Source organism: Podarcis muralis, chromosome 10 (assembly GCF_964188315.1).
Source record: "Podarcis muralis chromosome 10, rPodMur119.hap1.1, whole genome shotgun sequence".
Taxonomy (NCBI): Eukaryota; Metazoa; Chordata; class Lepidosauria; order Squamata; family Lacertidae; genus Podarcis; species Podarcis muralis.
In genome coordinates, this window is record NC_135664.1 from 72,027,310 (window position 1) to 72,046,496 (window position 19,187).

General features: G+C 45.6%; 1 protein-coding gene across 1 annotated transcript in view; it reads right to left on the reverse strand.

Moving 5' to 3' along the window:
• The window catches only part of AHCYL2 (adenosylhomocysteinase like 2), a 98,018-nt gene extending 83,202 nt beyond the window's left edge, over positions 1 to 14,816 (reverse strand). Inside the window, exon 1 of the mRNA XM_028747371.2 lies at positions 14,267 to 14,816. Within this exon, the coding sequence (XP_028603204.2) occupies positions 14,267 to 14,662 (396 nt within the window). The 5' untranslated portion in view covers positions 14,663 to 14,816. The remainder of the gene's footprint in view (positions 1 to 14,266) is intronic.
• Between the last annotated feature and the right edge of the window lie 4,371 nt (positions 14,817 to 19,187).

Genomic DNA, 19,187 nt, shown 5'->3' on the forward strand with positions numbered 1-19,187 from the left:
CAATGGTGAGCGCAACTTAACACCCAGGCTTTCTGTCTAGCAGTTGGGTGTGCAGCAATGAAACTATCAAAGAAGACAATTAAGATCTGGCAGCCACAAAAACGATGCTTAAAAGGGAACATAAAACGCTATTGTCAGAAGAGATTGTTACTAGCTTGGAATTCCAACTCCGGATTTTGATTTTGATAGGCGAACAAACTGGTTGAACAGGTTTCAAGAGAGTGGCCCAAGTGCTCCCGATTCGTTAAACCTGAAAGGTTTGTTGAACATTTTTATATGGTCATTTGCTGTTGGGAGGAGAACTGAAGTTCTTAAGTTACAGGTCTTTTTCTCAAACGTATGAAAAATACAAAAACATAAGGGCTCGGGAGATGTTCTGTATAACACAGACGTCTACTAACAAAGGTTGACAATGAAAATATTCATGGGACTCAACGTCAGTGACCTAGTGGTTTTTGCAGAAGTATGCCAGGGACCCTATTGTGAAAAGGAATCCTGTTACTTAGGACATCAGCCCAGATACCACGTGCAAACAAAATTTTCTAAATAGTCTACAGCAATGTGGAACAAGACATTTTCCCCCTTAAAGCAATGACAACCAGAGTCTGATGTGCCATATTATACTATTATAAATCTTTCTGCACCACATGAATACTGGTAGCACAGGTTGCTGGAGGTTCTAATTTAAGACCTTACATTTCCTTTTTGTTTGTATTTAATATCATTTTTGTTAATCTTCATCAACAAGAGCAATCCCAAGCTTTAACCACTGAAGAAATATAAAGCTAAATGTCATAAATTAGCACCACAGGGGGTTGGGCTAGATGACCCTTAGGGTCTCTTCCAACTTTGCAATACTATGATATATACTGATGTTATCCTACCCCAAATCTCAAGATTATCTCTTCCAGCAGCTGATTGCTGGCAATAGATGTGGACTCTGGTGAAATTCCACCTATAAGCTGAAAAGGCTCAGAGCAACATTTCCAAACACCACCCTCCAAGTCTGCTCAGGTAGAATCAAGACAGAAAAGAGAGGATGAAAGGGAAAGTCCAATGTTATTTTATTTTTTTTAAGCAAAGTCTTGTGTTTGAGGCAAGAAAAATTATGGGCAAGTGTTTGTTACAATACAGTATCAACATTAAAACTTATTGCTAGTCACTTTTGTGAATAAACTACTAAATAATGATAATAAAAACAATAATAGTCATCAAGAAATTTAGCAAAATCACCAAAGGAGAATCCCAGTACCAACTTACCTTTGAGGAAGTCAACATTGACAAGACAAATAAAACACAGACACATACAAAGGACCATCAGTCCTCTTCGGTATGACTCATCAGCGCTGTGCTCTGACTGCACCGAGAGAACAAAAAGCCATTAGGGCTAGACTAGTGTAAGACAACAGTATAGCCCGGTGTATAAGTTTAGGGGGGTGTTCAGCAATTAGGATGCTCTAGTTTGTTACATCCATATACCACCTTCCTTCCCGCAAGAAACTTAAAAGCAGCATTTCAGCAGTACAACTACCCTGAAAGATGGGGAGCGTCATGCCTAAGTGAGGATTTGAGCATGAGTTCCCAAAGTCAGGCTTTTGTTGAATGTACACAATTGTTCTAGAAACACAGTGAGCTGCCTTATACCACATCAAGTCACTGGTCTCTCATGCTCAGTATTGTCTACCTTGATTGGCAGCAGCTATCTAGGGTTTTGAGGGACACGGGTGGCACTGGGTTAAACCACAGAGCCTAGGGCTTGCCGATCAGAAGGTCGGCGGTTCGAATCCCCGCGACAGGGTGAGCTCCCGTTGCTCAGTCCCTGCTCCTGCCAACCTAGCAGTTCGAAAGCACCTCAAAGTGCAAGTAGATAAATAGGTACTGCTCCGGCAGGAAGGTAAACGGCGTTTCCATGCGCTGCTCTGGTTCGCCAGAAGCGGCTTAGTCATGCTGGCCACATGACCCGGAAGCTGTACGCCGGCTCCCTTGGCCAATAAAGCGAGATGAGCACCACAACCCCAGAGTCTGGATCTAATGGATCTAATGGTCAGGGGTCCCTTTACCTTTATCTAGGGTTTCAGGCAGGAGCCTCTACCAGCCCTACCTGGTGATGTCGAGGATTGAACTTGGCACCTCATGCATGCAAGGCAAATGCTCTACCCCAGAGCTACAGTCTTCCCCCAGCATGCTTTCAGAAGCTGTGGAACACTTCACCAGTAGAAATACTAACCACCAGTTAGAGCACACACACACACACACACCCCACCACTGCTGGGAAAAAGGGAATGATTTAAGACAAGTTCATTTGCACAACAGTTATTCACATTTGTATTTTTTCTTGGTGGTTTAAATAACTGATTGAACCAGGAGTCCCATGCACACTGTCACAAATGAGACATATTGGCTTACAACTAAACAGAGGGTTTATGCAACCTAGCAGCATAATCCAAATCCTGTGGGTCATACAGCCCACACACCATTTGCACTGCAAAAGCATGGCTGCTTAGAGACAAAAGGAACATTTCTGCACGGTTGTTAAGCAAAATCACTTATCTGGAGGTTAAGCCACAATCCTGCACACACTCGATTTGGAATTAAACCCCACTGAACATCTGAGTGAAGCTGCAGGTGACTGAACTGCACATGCCCAGAACTTTCCAGAAGCAAAAGCTGGTGGTTACTGGACAAAATAGTTTGGGCTATACCATTTGACTGGCAGAATGAATATCTGATTGGCAAGTATTCATAAGTAGGTAGTCAAACACACTGCAAATGTCAGGCAACTGGACAGCATAAAACAAGAATACAAGATGAACCATCAATGCACAATATACTATGGAGTTTTCTTCATCCCCTGATTGCTACTAGTTCAACCCATTTATCATTAGCCAGAGTCACCAACTATCAAGGCACATTACTCTTTGGTGTGGTGGTGTTTTTTAAAAAAAGCATTTGGAGACCTAAAAAAAGTTCTCATGAGTTTGAAGTTTTAATAATCCACAGTATTTGCCAAATACAGCTATAAGAACTCTACAGAAGAAAAGCAAAGGTCCTACACCTTCCAGAAAAACACACTGCTTATAATATACAGTATTAGAACCTCATTCCCCATTCCCTCAAGATTCCCTCTACCCTCTTCAGGATTCATCTCAAAGTTATCCATTTATTTCTCAGTATTCAGTTCTTCTTCATACCAAATCTGTACTCTAGTATCCCACAATGGCCTTCCTGAGCTCAATCAGCTACCATAGATACCCAAGTTTCACAATGTGACCCATTTGTCCAAATGAGCAGCTTATGCAAGTTATTCATTCCTCTCACCTTCCTAGTCCAGTTCTTGAAGGGCTCCTAAGGCTTAGAGTACAGACTGAATTTCCTGTAGCTTCCGAGTACCAAAGCTAAAACCTACATCCTTCTCTTGAACACAGTTATCTTAAGGCAAACAAAGGGGCATGTGAAGCTCAACAGTGGATCCAACATCATGCAGAATTGCAGCTCATTCACTGCAATACAGTAGGACCACAACTTGCGCTGATGTTGCTTACACAATCATAGCTTTGCATGGGTTGCCAAAAAATCCCCAAATAAATAGTAACACCCTTGCTTACCAGTCTCTAGAAGCTCTCACGAGATCTTGCAGGGCCATTTGAGATCTCACGGGAGCCTCGTGTGACAGCCATGAGCTGCTCTTGTAGAACATGGCTAAAATAAAAATGGGTGGCAGAGTCCTCTATACACAGGTGGAGTGGGTAATACACTGTTCATATCACAATCAATTTGCACAAAAGTGAAAAGCTGCTTCTGATTTCCTGAGCATGGTTTGGTTTTTTTTAAAAAAAAAACTGTTCAGAGCCACAGAAACTATAATTTGTTGGGGGGGGGGGGCAGGACTTGCCAGTTTAAGTCCTGGCAAGGTAAGCAAACACTTCCAAGTTATGCAGTGAATGGCATTGAGACCTAATTTATACTGCAGTCAGCAGAGATTAGCACCTGCTAGGGAAAGACCTCACAGTGCAGTTCCCAAGATATCTGCATACCCCATGGATTACACACCAGCCTCATTTCTGATCCGCCGCATGATGAGCTATGTGCATCTGCATACTTAACATCCTAGGAAATAAACGTTTTCTGCTGCGTACAAATTGTCCGTTTCAAATGGCATATTAAATTTTAATCGAATCAGATACCTGCTTTGGTCCGTCCTACATTTCTTATTTCCTCAAGGATGTTCCCACACTATCTGTTCCAACCAGATCACACTATCTGTTACAAGGAGATCAAGTAATAGCTTATCTAACTAAGCTGTGACTAGTAAGTTATCTTGCTGGAAGAAGGTGCTCCCCAAAGGGGTAGAAACTTCTTTACATGACACAAATGTTACTATATAAGCTCCTGGACATCGTTTAAACTTATTTTAATTGTGCCTCGTGGCAATTCTTGGGACAACTGTAATCATGTAAGGTTTTTTTGGTCTGACCCTAATATGGGCACATTTAACAGAAGACTGCCATATGAAACCTCATGCTATGCATACCCAACCATGGCTGCTTAGGGCAGAATTGCTAAACATTTGCCAAAGGTGGATTTGCAAGACCCTTGGATCATCTATTCACATGGCCAACGAATCAGAACAGGCAGACATTAAAAAAGAGTCAATCACGGAAATAGCCAACATGGGGTGATTTCTACAACAGTTAGCAGATTGCTATCACATCAGGAAAAGCTGTGGGTGTATAACCTACTTGAAAGTGTTTCTTTTCTTTTCTTAATGCCCCAGCAATCTACCTTCGAGCTATATTAGGCACAGCAGCCAACCAGCTGCTGTAGCACAGTACCTAAGTCCATGTCCCCAGCTCAAATCTCAGTTCAGCCATGCATTGACTCTACAACCACAACCCAACCACTATCTTTTAGCCTCAGCTTTAACCTGCTATATGAGGGAAATTGTAAGGTTTAGGAGCCAGAATGGCTAATCGTTTTTGGCTCATGAGCTGAATTCACTTTTAAGAAACCCACCAGGAACTGTATGTCAACAGTTGTTGTCAACACCTGTCATGCTTGCGCACACACACAAAGGACAGCCACAGAGGCACACAACCTCAATGCAGCGCTGCAGAGAAGTTTAAACTACTCTGCCCAGTCCAATGCAACATCTCCTTTTTTTATTCAAAAAATCTGCCACCAGTAGGGTGTTAAGAGTACCAAAATTAACTGCTGGGGGGATGCAGTGCAGATCAGACCAGGGATTCACCACCTCTGGTTTACAGGGTACAATGGTACCTTGGTTTAAGAACAGCTTAGTTTATGACTTGGATTAAGAATGCTGCAAACCCAGAAGTAGGTGTTTTGGTTTGTGAAATTTGCCTTGGAATAAGAATATGTTTCGCTTCCTGTTGAGTGTGTTCCATTTGTAAACTGAGTCCCCCGCTGCTATGGGAAAGCATGCCTTGGTTTAAGAACGCTTTGGTTTAAGAATGGACTTCCGGAACGGATTAAGTTCGTAAACCAAGGTACCACTGTACTTGCTATAAGTATGTTCATCATTCCCTCCAAAGCAACACAAACAAACAGTTCTATTATTTTGGTTGAACTTTCCACTGGAAGGCCAATTTCAACCCTATTAAATAAAAAACTCCTGTGTTCTATAGAAAACAGAGGAAGATGGAAAGGAATTGCTGAAACAATAAATAGAAGTGGAACACAAAAAGGGAGGTGTGAGGAGGTTGTTGGAAATAAGCGAATGAAAGATAGGATATTGAAAATGTTTGAGGTGTTTTTAAATTGTTTTTGTTTGTTTTTGTTTTGTATGTAGTGTTTTTGTATTGTATTTGTATTGTTCTTTTTTTCTTTTTTCTTTTTTCTTGTAGTGTTGTGTTGAAGTTGTTTGAAAAGTAATAAATATCATTTTTTTAAAAAACAAACAAACTCCTGTGTTGCTGAGGTAAGTGAACAACTGAGTAAACCACTGCTTCTCCATCCTGGCAGCAGGTTTCTACCTCTACTAGCCTGGGCTAGAGAACAGACTATCACAATTCCATAGAGGGAAGCGTTTTACTGTGAGTGTGCATGAAAATGGAAGCAGCAGCACTGTCAGCTCACTCTGTGGCATTCAAGCATTAAGTATCCCTGTGCTTCCCCAACTGAAAGAGACTCATAATCTCAGTGTCATGGGTTCAAGACCGGTGTTGGACAAAAAGATTCCTGCATTGCAGGGGGTTGGGCTAGATAACCCTCATGCTCCCTTCCAATGCTACAATTTTGTGATTCTAAGTCAAACTATGGAAGTCCCACAGGTGGCAGTGACAGCCACCAACTTGGACGGCTTTAAAAGTGGATTAGACCAGGGGTCGGCAACCTAAGGCCCATGGGCCACAAGCGGCCCAAGGGAGTCGTTTAACGGGCCCCCGAGCAGCCCCCGAACTGAGCCACCCACTCGGCAAGTCCCTGCACGCTGCTCTAAACTGGTGCAGCGTGGTGCAGGGACTCGCTTCCGAGGCGCCGAAAATTGCATCTATGAAGACACCGGAAATCGCGTCTGCGCAGACACAGACTGCGGAAATCATGGGAGCGCGTGGTCACTCATGGAGGGATCTCCACTGGAGTGAACCTACCCATGTGAGGTAAACCATGCCAACCCCTGGATTAGATAAATTCATGAAGGAGAAGGCTGTACTTTGCCTCCACAGGTGAAAACAGCAATGCGTCACAATACCAGTTTCTGGAAACCACCACAGGAAGGGAAATTGCTCTTGTGCTCCAATCCTGGTTGCTGGCATGTGGTTGGCCACTGTGAGAGCAAGATGCTGGCCACTAGCCTGATCCAGCAAGCTCTTCTTATAAGCTCCTGGTATAATCTTAGTGGAAAAAGGCAGAAGGTGGTTCCTAAACTTAGGAACAAAGCTATTAATAATAGATTCACAACCTTTATTTCAAAAGGACAGTAAAATGAAATGCAGAACAGGAACTGGCAGCACGACTTTGCCAAAAGCAGAGTCATCCATCATTTGACTACACAGTATTTTTGGGTGGATTAATATCTAATGACTCCCCCATCTCTCTTAACTATCCATTTTACAGATGGAATGCCCAAGCTTGCTTGGAACCAAAGCTATATAATGACATTATCTTCCCCAATATCTTTCAAAATACAGCGGTACCTCTGGTTACGAACTTAATTCATTCCAGAGGTCCATTCTTAACCTGAAACCGTTCTTAACCTGAGGTACCACTTTAGCCAATGAGGCCTCCCTTTGCCACCAATGCACGATTTCCGTTCTCATCCTGAGGTAAAGTTCTTAAGCCGAGGTACTACTTCTGTAACCTGAAGTGTTTGTAACCTGAGGTGCTTGTAACCCGAGGTACCACTGTAAGTTGTCTTCCTGGCCACTTGGTATACAAGATGGCATGGCTACTGTACAGACTTGTGAAGAGGCAATTGTCTCTGGGCTACCAGGCAGGATTACAAAATGAAGCCAATGAGAGCCAAAAAGAACATACATATGGGCAACTATGAGGACATTTTAAAGCTTGCTTTAGTACTGGGAAGTCCCACTCAATCCAGGAATGTCTCATCTGAACAGTGGGGGGAAGGCAATGCTCATTTCAGGTTTCATTACACATCTGGAGAAGTGAAGACATCACAAACAGTTCTGTCTTCTAAATGTTCAAGCATCAGTTGTTCCACTAAGCACTTTCAGATCCAATTCATCAAGGACTATCTAGCGAGGACAGTCCACTGCCACCCTCTGTTGTCAGCATGCTCACCTGCCTCTTTACCTCTCCCCAAATTCATACCTCTCTCTCTACCACTTATAGAAGGGATGGCCAACGTGTGGTCCCCCAGATGTTGACAGACTACAGTTCTCATAACGAAGGTATTTTGTTTTGTGGGTACCACCGTTTCATTGAACACATCTCTTCCATTGAAGAGATTTATACTGTTCTGCTCCATTTGGAAGGGCTTTATTTTTCAATGGTTTCATCTTTTTTATAATTGTTTATTATATTGATGCAACCCACCCTGGGACATTACAGTGAAGGGTAGGTACGAAATCTTATAAATAAACGAATCACTGGCCTTGCTGGTTGGGGTTGATGGGAGTTGGAGACCCACAACATCTGTGAGCCACCAGTTAGTCACCCATGACTTATAGCAACTTCGTGCAGCATCAGCAATGATTCATTCTTCCTCATATCTTTTGGCACAACCAATGACGCCCTTTCATTTCACTGGGTACCTTCCGGACAAAAGGAAGCCTCCAGGCTTATGATCTTCCCTCTGTTACCTTTTCACATCAAATGGACCTTTTATCCTTCCTGCTATATGATCTTTCCATCTTTGTCCACAATAAACTTTGTTCCACTTCCTACATTGCAACCAACACATCACAAATTTCACCACTTTTACTGTTCCCCTGCTAATGTCATTTTGCGAAAGCAAGGCCTCCAGTTTGCTTTGCCTGCTTGCAACTTCCGTCACTCATCAAATTTTCGATACAGGGTGAAAGCCACATGTGTTAGTTCATTACCCTCATTATTTTTCTCCTGCTAGTCGGTTACTTTCTGACAGTGAAGGCATAGGGGACACAGCCTGGGAAGGAACGAGGCAAGTGGTAATGGAAGCAGCGGGCTAGAGTGGGGGTAGTTAGTGGCAAGTGAGCAACATCTAATCCAAACTGTGTGTCATGACACATTAATGTGTCAGCTGCAGTGTGTAGGTGTGTCGCACGAATGCTCCCCACACTTCTCCTGGGGATGGAAAGGGTTCGTTTAACCTCCAGTTTGCTAGTAAAACTGAACTACTGTTTCATGAAATGATCCAAAATTGAATTACCGTGTCGCGAAACGATGCATTGCACTATGGACCGCCCCTGCTCAGGGTTCCAGCCAGCCATGTCTTCCACGAGATAACTCCATTCCATTCCTCCACATACATTGTCACTATTCTGTGGGCACATTCAATCCTCCCTGCGCTCCCAGATATAGATGATATATAGATATAGATATGCCAACCTAGCTTCTGCCAACTTAGCAGTTTGAAAGCACACCAGTGCAAGGAGATAAATAGGTACCACTGCAGCGGGAAGGTAAACGCCGTTTCCGTGTGCCAGAAGCCATTTAGTCATGCTGGCCACATAACCCAGAAAACTGTCTATGGGCAAACACCAGCTCCCTTGGCCTGAAGTGAGATGAGTGTCACACTCCATAGTCGCCTTTGACTGGACTTGACCATCTAGGGAACTTTTACCTTTTACCTTACATATATGTGCATGTGTGCACACACACACAAACCACTTAGGGTTTCTTCTAAAAATTGTATGTACTTCTGCAAAGCATGGAGCTCCCAAAGGTTGCCAACACCCCCAGCTTGTGGGTGGGTGGTGTCGTTTTGGCTGCAGAAGGATCATCACTTACCTCAGAACATTGCAATTAAAGGGAGCAACATTTCAAGCAAGAGGAAATGTTAACTAACACTGTTTGAATGGAATTACCAGATTTTTAACAGAATGATTTTCATTTAGCTAATCAAAATATATCTCCGGTGCTTTAAGCTTTAGGGAAAAAATACTTCTTTTACCATTTTATATACTGTGTCATTAGTATTCCTTTAAAAATAGATATCAAAACACATTTGCCAACAAACAGCAGAAAGTATGAGTTGCCAGACTTGAAGCAGCATTTAATACGAAGAACTGTTTAGCAGGAACACTGATTTCATATGCCAAGATCCATATGCCCATCTATAGCCAAGCATTCTTTCTCCCATACAGTGGCCAGACCGATCCCCCTAGGAATCTCAGCAAAGCAGTTCTTCATGTTCACATTACCTTCTGGAGAAACCTCAATCTTTCCTTCCAAAGGCCAGCTGGATTCTTCCTATCTTTAGGAAGGGGCCCGAAAAACTGGCTTAGATCTTAGCAGACTTGCTTTCTAATAAATAGCATTTTGGTGCTTAAGACAGCTTTACCTGCAAATGATGTGTTAGACTGGCAGTTACACAAGCCCTTTGATTGTTCAAGCTGAAGCTGGTAAAAGAGCATTTATGCTACTGCCACCTTCATAGTGCCTTGGAGAGCAGGGCCTGGATTTGAGAGCTGTGCACCCACTTCCAATCACTAGAACAAGCCCCACAATGAAACTGTGGATAAGCAAAAATGTACTGCATTCACTCCTAGTTCAGTGCATCTCACCTCCTACTACAAAGGCACAAATCTCTAGCAGCACACTGATCCCTAAATTAACAGAATCTGTTATGTCTCGTTGCAGGAAGTTCAGGATGAAAGGGCACAGTTTCACCACATTAAAGAACTAGGAACTGGAGAGAAGTACAGGTACAATATCCTCCTTGGATATTCACTTTGCTGCTACAGTAATGGCAAGGATTAAATTCATTTTTCCCCATCTCAAGGTTCTGTACATCTTGCACCTTTTGACCTGAAGCATGCATAATTGAAATCCCAACAGCAGCAGTTGCATAATACCTCTTATTTGGACTAAATGTCAGTAATGGTGAACTGGAAGAGTTCTGTGAAACTCAAAAGCTAGCTAGCTTTGTTGTTTTTTTTACATTACTTTCTGTTGGTTCAAATAAAGGTATTATATTATTGCTCCTGCTGCTACTGCTACTGCTGGGAATTTTCTCTGATGAACTCACACCACTGCCTATATTATTATTATTATTGTCTGTTGTCGAGAGTAACTGAAATTGTAGACTAAAACACATCTAAGGAAATGTAAGGAGAGAGAAATTGTTAATGATCCCAGCAAATAGAGATCTAACACCACCTGCCTTGGAATCTCCCACTACGAAAAAAAGAGGCAGGAGAGGAGAGGCTGTGCGACCATACTCAAATAAAGTCTGTTGCTCCCTATTAGAAAACAGACAAGGAAACAGTCTCTGTACAAGAACCACCAGATATTTCAGAAAGAGGCAGGTCCTGAAAAAGGAGGGCAAATAAAGTAGCCCTCAAATGCTCTGAGAGTATCAGGCAAGGAGGTTCCTGTTGAGAGAAGGAAGATTGGATCAAAAAATCCAAAGAATGTAAATGGGGAGGGAAGAGAAATAGACTTTTGAGGACAGCAACAGTCTTACCCATTCTTAAGCAGGACCTTGGCTGGTACCTAAGGAAAAGGTACCAACATACACACACACACACAGAGAGAGAGAGAGAGAGAGTGTGTATGTGTCTCTTTCTAACAGCACTCAGTTCCCAAGAAAAGGGAATGCTGATTATATTCTCTAGAACCATTCTGTCAATTGTGACTAAGAGCTTCATGAGTTGGGAGGGCGAGAAGGTGGATCAGGGGGCCCCATTCTTTACATTGCTCCAATTATTAAAGGGAGGAATGGGGACTCTTCACAGAACGCCTTTCTCCTGCACTTAGGCTAATTCCTCAGGAATTTCTGGGTTAGGAGGCCAGGGGGTGAAGAAACTACAAAGAATGTGTTTAATTTAAAGGAACTATGAGTGGAAGAACTAGTGCAGCCTTTCCTGACCTGGTGCCCTCCATTCAGGACTCTCTGTTTAGGGAAATTTTTAATGTTTGATGTATTTATTGTGTTTTTAATATTCTTCTGGGAGTGCCCAGAGTGGCTGGGGAAACCTAGCCAGATGGGTGGGGTATATTTATTTATTTATTAACACATCCCAGCCAACATGGAGTCCAGCAGTCACAGGCTATCTTATATCAAGCCCACCAACTCTGTATTGTTGACACTGACATTCAAAGCTGAACCTGGGAACCATAATAATAATAGTAATATATTTTTTTTGTTTATACCCTGCTGGGTTTGCCCAGCCTGTCTAGGTGGCTTCCAGCAAAATATAAAAAATGATAAAATGTCCCCTGAACAGGGCTGCCTTCAGATGTTTTTTAAAACTTGTGTGATTCTTTATCTCCCTGACATCTGATGGGAGGGCATTCCACAGGGAGGGCACCAACGCCAAGAAGGTCCTCTGCCTAGACTTTCTGGATGCAAAACAGGAGCTCTGCCATCTAGCTACAAACCTTCGCAAACAGGAACATGGGAAGTTTCAAGACATTGATCCATCCAGCTTAGTATTGTCCCCCGAGGTTTCCTTCCCAGCGTGACCTGGGGATGCCATGGAGGACAGAACCAAGGCCCTTCTGGATGCAAAGAAGATGCTCTGCCAGTGAGCGATAGCCCTTCCAAAGCAGAAACACAGGAAGGTGCCTTATATCGAGGCAGATACATTGCTCTGTCTACCTCAGTACTGCCTACACTGACCGGCAGCAGCTCTGGAAGGTTTCAGGACAGAACAGTATTTCCTTGCCCTACCTGGAGATGCCACTGGGGACTGAGCCTTCGGGCATCTGCAGGTGCTTTGCCACTGATGGGGAGAGGGCTGGCTGGCAGAGCAGCCTGCACTTAATGTGTTGCAAGCCACTCAGAGCAGCTGGGGCAACCGAGTCAGATGGGTGGCACATTAATAATAATAATAATTTAAAATTATTATTATTATTATTATTGTTGTTGTTGTTGTTGTTGTTGCGCTTGCAGGGACCCAGGGGGCTGGCCTTCCCTCCTACACCTCTCAACCCAGAACAAAAGCCCTGCTGAAGGAAGGGTGAAGAAGAGGAAGAATTGGCACTTTTGAGCACCTCAGCCTAACAGGACGGGGCTGTGCTCACCCACAGGCAAAAGCGGGATTTTCGTCATAGAATCAACTGCAGGGTGGGTAGGGGGTCCCCAAGGGCCATCTAGTCTAGCCCAGCCCTTGTAATGCAGGAAATCTGTCTTGCCACGGTGAGGAGAGTGTGCTGGACTTAAGGTGAGGCCCATTGGGACTTGATCCCGCAGCCAGGCTCTTAGAAGCATAGAATCATAATATTAATAATAAATTATATTTATACCCTGCCCTCCCCGGGCTCAGGGCGGCTAACACCAACAAAATCACACTAAAAACATAATAGGGGGAAAAGAGAGGGGGGGAACCAATTTAAAATACAGGTTAAAATGCAATTTAAATTGCAGCCTCGTTTTTAATAGTAGCCCATAGATCAAGACCCTAAGGGGAGGGAAACATAAGGGTCAGATCGAGTCCAAACCAAAGGCCAGGCGGAACAGCTCTGTCTTGCAGGCCCTGCGGAAAGGTGTCAAGTCCCGCAGGACCCTAGTCTCTTGTGAAAGAGCGTTCCACCACGTCGGGGCCAGTGCTGAAAAGGCACTGAACTGTAGAGTCGGAAGGAACTGAAAGGATCATCCAGCCGAACCCCCTACAATGCTGGAATATATATATATATATATATATATATATATATATATAAACGCTGGATGATCCTTTCGATCCCTTCCAACACTACAGTTCAGTGCCTTTCCAAACGCTCTGTCCCAAGAGATATATATAGTGAAGACACATTTGCCAACTTCTACTTTTAACTACGGGTCTCTACGGCGACTCTACCCATTAAAAAGAGGGCGTGCCCTGGGAAAAAAGAGGACATATGACAACCCCACCTGCGGGGACCGAACCTGTAACTGTAGAGAATTCTAAGGAAAAACCATCTTCGGCAGAAACTGCTGCTTGCCTTCTATCACTGTGCCATTGAGAGCGTGCTCACTTATGGCTTCTGTGTGTGGTACGGAAGCTGTACTACCCAGGACAGGATGGGGTTGTGCAGAGTTGTTAAGGCAGCAGAGAGCATTGTTGGCTGCCCACTCTCCACCTTAGAGCAGATTTATGCCACAAGGTGCCATAGGAAGGCACTGGACATAGTAAAAGATGCATCGCATCCTGGTCACTGTCTCTTCGAGCTCCTGCCGTCGGGACGGAGATACAGGACGATGAAGACAAGAACGAGCCGTCTTAAGAACAGCTTCTTCTCCAGAGCGATCTCGGCCCTGAATGGGAAGCCTGGACTTTGAAAGTCATCTAATCTTCCTTGCTGTACTATACTGTATTGTTTTAATTAGTGTTTTTATAGTTGTTTTGATTTTGTGTGGAGTGCCCTACCTGGGTGGATGGAGCAGCCAAGTAATTTCGTTGTCCCCGAGAGGGGGCAATGACAATAAAGATATTATTATTATTATGATTATTATTGTTATTATTATGATTATTATTATTATTATTATTATCAGCATCCCGCTCTATCCAGTTCCCTGCCTCCGGATTGCATTCACACACGCGCACCCAAACACGTGTGGAGAGGGCGGGGTGCCGCCTCTCACTGGAAAGGGCCCCCCAGGGGTCATCTAGCCCAACCCGCCGCAAGGGACAGGATGGAAGCGGGGTTCAGAGCGAGGTACCTTCTTGACGGTGCGCGGCGCCTCCGTGACGGTCCCGTCGGGGCTGACCAGGGCCTCGCCCAGCTGCCCGCCCGCGCCGCCGCTGCTGTCGCCCCCGTCTCCGGCCAGCCGAGGCTGCTGCTGCTGCTGCTGGGCCCGAGAGGAAGCCTGAGGCGCGGGCTCGCTGCGCTTCATGGCCGAAGCCTGAGGCGCCTTGGCGGGGGCCGGCGCGCCTCCGCCTGTCGAGACCGGCGGGCCGGACTCGGCGGGCGGCGGGTTGGGCGGCGCGGAGGCGGCCTGAGCGCAGGCCCCGGACCCCCCTCCGCCGCCGCCTCCTCCGGCCTTGTCCAGCGGGCCGCCGCCGCCCAGCTCCTTCAGCTCCACGGCCGGAGGGGCCGCCACGCGCACCGACATCATCGCCGCCTCAGTGGGGCCCGAGGAGGAGGACGAGGCGGAGGAGGAGGAAGACGACGACGACGACGCCGGCTCTCGCCTCACACACTGGCGGCCGGGCGGACACGCGCGCCCTCGCTCCCTCAGGCCAAGCCCCGCCCACTCGCGCCGCGCGGGGGCTCACGGGACTTGCAGTCCGTCTGGGAGGGGGGAGGCTGAGGAGAGGAGGACTACCGCTCCCGGCAGGCGCCGCGGGCCAAGCGCGGGATCCAATCGCGGGGCGGGGAAGGGGCCGCGCAGGGGACGCTGGGGGTTGGAGTTCTTAACGGCTCTTTCTCTCCCACCGCCCCTTTTCCTTCCTAATTGTTCAGAGTCGCGGATCTCAACCTGTGGGTCCCCAGATGTTGTTGGACTACAACTCCCATCATCCCTGAGCTCTGGCCTTGCTAGCTAGGGGAGATGGGAGTTGTAGTTCAACAACATCTGGGGACCCACAGGCTGAGAAAGGCTGGAACTTAGACCAATTCATGAACCAAGAAAGTATACATTGACCACTAATAATGGAACATGTTGTACAGGCATAGGCAAACTCCAGATGTTTTGGGACTACAACTCCATTCTAAGAAGATCAGACCTCTCCATTCTGAAGGCAATCAGCCCTGAGTACTCACTGGAAGGACAGATCCTGAAGCTGAGGCTCCAAGATTTTGGCCACCTCATGAGAAGAGAAGACTCCCTGGAAAAGACCCTGATGCTGGGAAAGATGGAGGGCACAAGGAGAAGGGGACGACAGAGGACCAGATGGTTGGACAGTGTTCTCGAAGCTACCAGCATGAGTTTGACAGTGGAAGACAGGAGTGCCTGGCGTGCTCTGGTCCAGGGGGTCACAAAGAGTCGGACACGACTAAACGACTAAACAACCACTCCCACCATCCCTGACCATTGGTCCTGTTAGCTAGGGATGATGGGAGTTGTAGTCCCAAAACATCTGGAGAGCCGAGTTTGCCTATGCCTGATGTTGTAGATATTTTTATCCACATTTATTATGCTGTTTTGTGATATGCAAACTTGGTATACATATTTGTATAACATTATTCTTGTTCATAAAACCCAATTAAAAAAAATAACATATCTCTCTCTCTGCCTAGAGCTCTTAATATATCTCATATGTCAATCAATATCTCATACTCCCCCAAACATTCCTCTGATGAAAATAGGGACGTCTGTAGAAAAGACGACGACCTGAAAAAAAGACAATGCATGTACTTTTGTAAACCAAGAAAATCTTTAATAAAAATTGTTTCTAGGAAAAAAAACAGGAACCAAGATGGCTTCTGTATATCTGGGACCGTCCCTGGGAATTATATATCTATAATTATATATCATTATTATATTATATGTATATCTGGGACACTAACCCAGAAATAGTACCTCGGGTTAAGAACGTTGCTTCAGGATGAGAACAGAAATCGTGCGGTGGCAGCAGGAGGCCCCATCAGCTAAAGTGGTGCTTCAGGTTAAGAACAGTTTCAGGTTAAGAACGGATCTCCAGAACTAATTAAGTACTTAACCCGAGGTACCACTGTATTTTAAATTGGTGTCCCCCCCCCTTTTCCCCCTATTATGTTTTTACTGTGATTTTATTGGTGTTAGCCACCCTGAGCCCGGCTCTGGCCGGGGAGGGCATGGTATTTATAAATTATTATTATTATTATTATTCAGACAGACCCCACCACCACAACCCACAGCCTCCATAATAATCCAATCGCACCAGAGATTCTGGAAAGTGAGGGGGAATCTGTGGATTAGTTTTTTGCCAGCGTTCCTAGAAGCAGAACCGCAGGCACTCAACATCCCACATCCCAGGCAGGTGACTCACAAGGGCTTATGGCGCGGTTCTGTGGCAGCCGAGGAGCAGCATCCTTAGCGGAAAACCCTCCCCGTGGCTTCTGCTTCACAGATATCTGTCTAGCAACGCGTCCGTTCCTTCACACCCACATCTCTCTCTCACACGCAGGCAGCTCTGCCAAGCAAAGGCGCGGGAAGGAATGTTCAGACATCAGTGGAGAAAAACATGCGCAGGTGGAGAAAGGCTTGTGGCATGTGGGCAAGCCCACTGGCCTGGGAGAAACCGAGGCCTTATTTGCACAGCCACAATGTGCCAAGGGAAAGGGTTGTTGTAAACAAAAATCTGCCCTTTTTTCCCTTATGGGGTACCCAAGAGCCCATATAGAGTCCTTACGTAGGTTCCCTATTGGTAGGAGAAAATAACAGAGGCCAACCAGAGAATATTGAGAAGCAAAACAGCTGGTAAGCCTGGTCTTTATTGATCTGTTGCAACAGGGTCCTCACTCACCACACGCAGGAGGGAGGAACCCAGAACCAAGGTGTGCTTGCACTTATATAGACATTTGAAATTCCCTGCCCTGGAGCTCAAGACCATCCCTCCATACATCATGCATACATCACAGAAGGGGTGTAACCTAAGACCACCCCCCAGATACAACATACCTACATCACAGAAAAGACCGTCTACAGCAGAAATCTGAGTGCGTTGTTTATCTCGTCTGACAGGTTATCTACTTAATGGTCACTTGATTGGATTGCCTGGGGAGCCTGGCCAGTCTTTTGTAATGATAAATACTTAGTTCCTGAGCCAGGTCACAGGCTCACCCTATTCATACACAGACATTCCCTTAAGACAGGATTTGTGAAGGAAAAGACAACGGGGAGGCTTTTCCATTTTCCTTTGACCTTGCAGAGAAAACATTTGGTCAGTTTGGGAATCAAAAATGGTTTCAGGTCGGTCTTCCTGTGCTGATCTACGTACGTGCTTGGTTGGCACACTTATGAACATTTAACATATATCTAAGACCTCAAAATTCCTATCACAGGGTTAGGCAAGGGAAATAGGAGCAGTCAAGAGGATGGAGCGACTCGGCTATGAGCAAAGGGCACAGCACTGGGGGCTGTTTTGCTTAGACCAGTGATGGCCAAACTTGGCCCTCCAGCTGTTTTGGGACTACAATTCCCATCACCCCTGGTCCTGTTAGCTAGGGATGATGGGAGTTGTAGTCCCAAAATAGCCGGAGGGCCAAGTTTGGCCATCACGGGCTTAGACAAAAGAGAAGTCTGCAACATGGTGCATTGCATGGAGGCAGCAGAGAGAGCAGCTTTTCATGGACATCCGTCAAATTTTAGTATACATGCTGCCAAAGCAAGAACGTGGACCTCCAAGGAAGTGGGATGTTGGGAGATTCTCAGGGCAGAGAAAAGAAAGCCCTTCACACAGGTGCAGTGTTAAAACTGTGGAACTCCCTCCCACTGGAGACAGGGATGGCCACCAACTTGGGACAGCTTTAAAAGAGGACTGTCACGCTCAGGTTTTGCTTGCAAGTTCTGCAGGCATCCGCAGAACAAAATGCTTTACTAGATGGGCTCTTTTTGTGTCCTTATTATTCCGTACTGCTTCTGAGCTCTCTGATGTTTTATTGCATTTGCCTATTGCGGTCTGCCTTCCTATCTTTTGTGAGTGGGCAATACGTACGTATTTGTGCAAATAAATAAATAATTGTATGCACACTATGAAAATTTCAACTACCGGACCTCGGCCGTCGGTACTTAGCAATACCCTTGCAAAGTTGGGCTAACAGTGTTGTGGGTGAACATATCAGATGACACAGCGATTCTTCAAACAGCTCTTGTTTACAGTGTTACCTTGGGTTAAGTACTTAATTCGTTCCGGAGGTCCATACTTAACCTGAAACTGTTCATAACCTGAAGCACCACTTTAGCTAATGGGGCCTCCCACTGCCGCCGCGCCACCGGACCACAATTTCTGTTCTCATCCTGAAGCAAAGTTTTTAACCTGAAGCACTATTTCTGGGTCAGCAGAGTCTGTAACCTGAAGCGTATGTAACCTGAAGCGTATGTAACCTGAGGTACCACTGTATTCACAGGCCAGAACTGAACTGAACTGAAGGGTTCAGCCAGCCTGCTTATATAGAGCTCCACTACAATGCAACTGTAACAACTTTCTGTAACTATCCAATCACTGAACGTCACTTTCAATCCCTTATTTGCATATGTGGACCTGAGTGAAAACTATCTGCAGTATCCCCCTGCTGGCCCAGGGTGAGAACTTCAGTACATAATAAACAGCACCTCAAGGAGGCAAAAGGTGTCTTGTAATTCGTTGGGTTGCTTGTCCATCTAGTCCAGTGCTGCCAGCGCAGAGTCCTTCCCATGTTCTTAGCTTCCCTTTGCAACGGCAACTCTCGAGCCGCGCAAGCCAGATGTCAAGGCGTGCCTCTTCCTGCATTTGGCCTGGGGGCACAAATTCTCAGGAGAACTCGGCTGCCTCTGCACCTACAGCCTGTTAGTACGCCTTGCCCCGGTTCCTTGGCATTAGCCAATGTGCTGAGCTCCAGCTGTTGTCAGATCACAACACACATAGAATCAGAGATTCGTAGAGTTGGAATCATAGACCCCCGAGGATAAACTCGTCCAACCCCCTGCAAAGCAACTCAGGTTATTATTTGTGGGGCAA